The sequence below is a fragment of the Vicia villosa genome, unplaced genomic scaffold (assembly GCF_029867415.1).
Source record: "Vicia villosa cultivar HV-30 ecotype Madison, WI unplaced genomic scaffold, Vvil1.0 ctg.002321F_1_1, whole genome shotgun sequence".
NCBI classification, from domain to species: domain Eukaryota; kingdom Viridiplantae; phylum Streptophyta; class Magnoliopsida; order Fabales; family Fabaceae; genus Vicia; species Vicia villosa.
Window position 1 is genome coordinate 312,659 of NW_026705894.1, and position 4,318 is coordinate 316,976.

Here is a 4,318-nt window from a genome sequence, read left to right on the forward strand (position 1 = left end):
ATATTTAAATAGACTAACTAACTAAAAGATCAAGAGACTAAAAATTTGTTTGCATTGACTTATTTTAACTTACCTCTTAGCATAAGTTTTACAAGACTATTTGTTTAAGAGAACTTATGAAAACAATGTTCATCAGATGTTTTCATCTTATTTTTACAAGTTCTTAAAGATAACCAAATTTTATTTATGTATTTTAATTCAAAGTATAAAACATAACATAATGATAATAAAAAAAGTATTTTATATTTATTTAAATAGGCCGGCCTGATAGGCTTAAAAGGCTTCTTTTAGGGCCTGAGGCCTAGCCTTTTTAACTAAATAGGCTTATAAAAAAGCCTAGGCCTTTTCTATTTAAAAATAATGTTTGGCCTGGCCTGAGCCTATATAGGCTAGCCTGTAGGCCCCTGTTATCGGCCTGGCCTATTTCCACCCCTAGTTGAAACATGTGTGGGTCCCTCACTTTGAAAGTAGGTCCCACATAAAGTGGTAGGACCCACACATGTTTCAACCAATAAGAGAGTGAGTGTTTAAGAGAATGTTAAAAAGAGAGTGTTCTTAGCATTTTTCAAGTTAAAAATACAAAAATAACGCTAAGAATATATCAAACATATATAAATAGACTAAACTAATTGTATATAATAAACAAAGACAACTCTAAATATAAACTAAACTAAATATAGACAGTAAAATATAAGTAGACTAGACTAACATAAATAGACTAAACAAAAAACTCTAAATATATAATAAACTATAAATATATTAAATTACTTTTATCTCAATTATAATTAAAAAATCCATTAATATGTTATCTAACCAGCAAATTAAATTGTACCATGATTGACAAATATGTAGTTATCATATGTAAAAGATTTATCATATCCTTAGTAGAGATGAGAATCACGCCATAGATGTGCATATACATATATGTTTAAATTAGGGTACACCAAAACAAATTAACAAACCATTATATGAAAATCTTATCTTATCAAGGTATCATAAAACTACAAAAGCAAATGAAATTAAAACAAGTAACAAAATTGGCCTGATAAACTTTGTTGTATCAAGCACTTGATGATGGATAAGAAGCAAGCAATTGAGTAGGTACACAATGAGAATTCCTCCAACACTTTGCATGCAATTTAAGAATCTCCCTTGCTTTCTCCTTAACCTTATTTCCACTATCAACTTGAAGAACCAAACAAAGCTTTGCAACAACACCTATTTCCAGCATTTCTTGAACAACTATATGTGTTGCAGAAAATCTTGCAACAGATAGAAGAATTCTCATTGCTCTATCAGTAGCCATTGTTGAAATCCTCAAAATCTTCTTTGAAACAATAGGTAAACCACATCCATGGCTTAAAAGCTCAGCTCTTCCATCAGCACATTGACATAACATCTCCAAAAGCACCAAAATCATCTCACATGGCTTCCTTTCTTTACAATCAAAAAGAAGTTCTATCAAAACTTGAACACAGCCTGATTCCACTGCTCTCATTCTATTTCTCCCAAATTTAACGAGTTGAATTAACGTTTGTAGTGTGGCATTTGATGCTTTTTTTGATATCTGATCTTTAAGAAGCTGAACTAGTTCGACGAAAAACTCAGTTTTTAGATTGGCTAGTTTTGATGGATCAGCAATCTTTGACATAGATTTCAACAGAAAAACGGCGTACGTTCTTGAATCGTAGCTACCCTTTTGCAATAATCTAATTAATGATTCTAAAAATTCTCCATTTTTGAAGTTCAAGAGAGTTTTCAAACCTTGATCTGTTAAATGAAGATTGTAAAGGATGTTTACTGCTTTATCTTCTGCACCAATATTAAAGTCAAAGGTAAAACCTTCCATATCACCATCATCATCGAGAATGGTAGTTTCCGTTAATTCTGTTATTGAACAGCTTGTGTTGTTTTTTGTTACTATTGATGCTAAGAACTCCACAGCACCGGCAGATTCGATACACCGTCGATTTGTTTCGCTCTCGGAGGCTATTGTTTTGAGCTTTCTGAGGGATTGAATAAGCAAATGAGGTGAATCTAAAGAATCAGAATCATAAGTTTTAATCCATTTCTCAAGTTGGGCTTCGAGGACATTCCATCGCATATTGCGAACGCCCTCGATGCTGAGCTTCTGTATCCCAAATAACCTATGCAATAGGCACTCTTTTAAGCATTCCCTACGGCAATTGATGTGCACATCGGAAAAATCTTTCTCAAATCCAGAACTCATCATAACCTTTGCTGTTGCTGTTTCCTCGAGGCCTTTGATGGTTTCTGGCTTCAGTGCATCCATCATGAAGTTAGGGTCGGTTACCACCAATTCAGAGTATTCCTCAACATATTTTTTTCCATACTCCAAGACCATTTGAATGAAATTTGAATTTTTGCGCCGAAGCTCCGTTACAAATGTCTGGAGTTGTTCCATCATACTACTAATATCAGCTGTGATCACCAATTCTGGTGAACCGATGCTACTGTTATTGCTAGCAGCACTAGCAATATCAGTAGTGGTGAGCTGTAGAGAATTAATAGAAAGAACCACCGAATTTCCATCTCGGAGATCAAAGTGCGGATTATTTGCTTCAGCGTCTATTGAAGAAAAGGAAGATCGGAGAATAATAAGGCAGTAGCTGAAACCGGCTCCAACAAAAAATAACTGTAATTTAATCTTCATGAGTAGCACAATTAGACATCCAAGGAAGAAGTAAAGAAGATCGATTACGAACCCGGAAGGAGTTTGCCTCGACAGGCTGAGTGACATGATAGCAAAGGCAGCATATGAAATGAGGCTATATAGATCTGGTTTCCCATTCACCACTTTGTCGAAGAAAAAGGAATAGGCAGATGTGATTGCTAGTACAAGAAATGCTGTATGAGCTTTGAACCGAAGACTTGTGGAGTGTTGTAATAATTTTGCAAAGAAAATCATGAGGCTGATGATGAAACTGAAAACGCAGTAAAGAAAAATCTTCAAGAGATTCCAATCTCCAAAGAGATAGTTGAAGGAAGAGCTTAGAGCATAACAGACGAGTCCAACAACAGCCGAGGCAAAGCCTACAAATCTCCACACTTCTGGCTGCACCACCCATCCCCAAATTTGGGTTAGAATATGCGTCATCTTTCCTAATTGTTATGAAAATAAAGAAGATTGATTTGGAAACCCCACTGAGTTTGTCAAAACAAACTCAACAACACGTGAAAATGGAGAATATATATTTAAGTGAAAGTTTCAAAGAAAAGGACCAAAATAAGATCAGCTCTAGCATCAACTAGGTCAAACTCATTCCCAATGGCAATTACGGGAATTGATTCTCCCAATGGAGTTGAGCTCAAATATATTTCATATCTTTTGATGAGATAAGGTTTGCCATCAATTCTCTGCCGCTGAATGTATTTCATATCTTTTCAGTTATTAATGGCACATGTCTGCCTCTGAGTTTATGACTTTCCAATGAATTACTAGGAAAGTTACTCGGAAAGTTCCAACCTAAACGATGGTCTGACTATTATAGTCTCCTTATATCATTGATTACATGATTAATTTCAATTTTTTTTAACCTCTTATATTTATTTTTTTTAGGTTTGTTTTCGACTTCTTTTTTAAAAAATTTTGAGGGAGTACTTTAGAAAATTACATCAATAATTTAATATATATTTGATATTTTAAAAGAAAAATTAAAATAACATTATATTATTATATGCTAAGAAATCATGTTATTTTATTCTTAATTTTTTTATTTAAACATGTATCAAAATATAAACGTAGCCTTTCAAAATGTATGTGTTGCGGAAGTATAATCGTCATTACGTCTATTCTAGTTAGTCTGAGATTTTCAACTCAGTATTTTGATATGAATGTGAGATATGAGATGGATATAAATGCTAAATGCAGATAGTTAAGTAACGTTTTCGACACCTAATCATAGCTTCGACAGGTGGACCTTTTCGATACATGTGGTTATATGACCTGAAGAAGTTTTTTGACAACAATAACGGTTTGAAGAAGTTCAATAGCCATCACATGGAAACAAATTAGAAGACAAAAGTCCACGTAACGAGATAAGTGTCGAATTCTGAAAAGAAAAATGTTGTTGGCGGTTGGTAATGTACCTAGTACATAAGTATATTTTGTTTCTATAATCAATGTTCTCATTTCGTTTTGTTTTCTTTAAAATTCACACATTCGAATCACAAAGATAATGAATTTGTGAGAAATGTATGAACTTGCGTCTCATTCTTAATTCAAGCATTTTTTACCCAATTTCTTTAGTGTTATATATTTCTTTATTTGCTTTATTCATTTAAGCCCTTCTTCGAA

General features: G+C 33.4%; 1 protein-coding gene across 1 annotated transcript; it reads right to left on the reverse strand.

Moving 5' to 3' along the window:
- Positions 1-807: 807 nt before the first annotated feature.
- Positions 808-3,473, reverse strand: LOC131638475 (E3 ubiquitin-protein ligase PUB23-like). The gene is made up of 2 exons (XM_058909033.1): positions 2,727-3,473; positions 808-2,630 (listed from the first exon to the last, which is right to left on the reverse strand). The coding sequence occupies exons 1-2, from the start codon at positions 3,116-3,118 to the stop codon at positions 1,061-1,063; spliced, it is 1,962 nt and encodes a 653-aa protein (XP_058765016.1). The 5' UTR covers positions 3,119-3,473; the 3' UTR covers positions 808-1,060.
- Between the last annotated feature and the right edge of the window lie 845 nt (positions 3,474-4,318).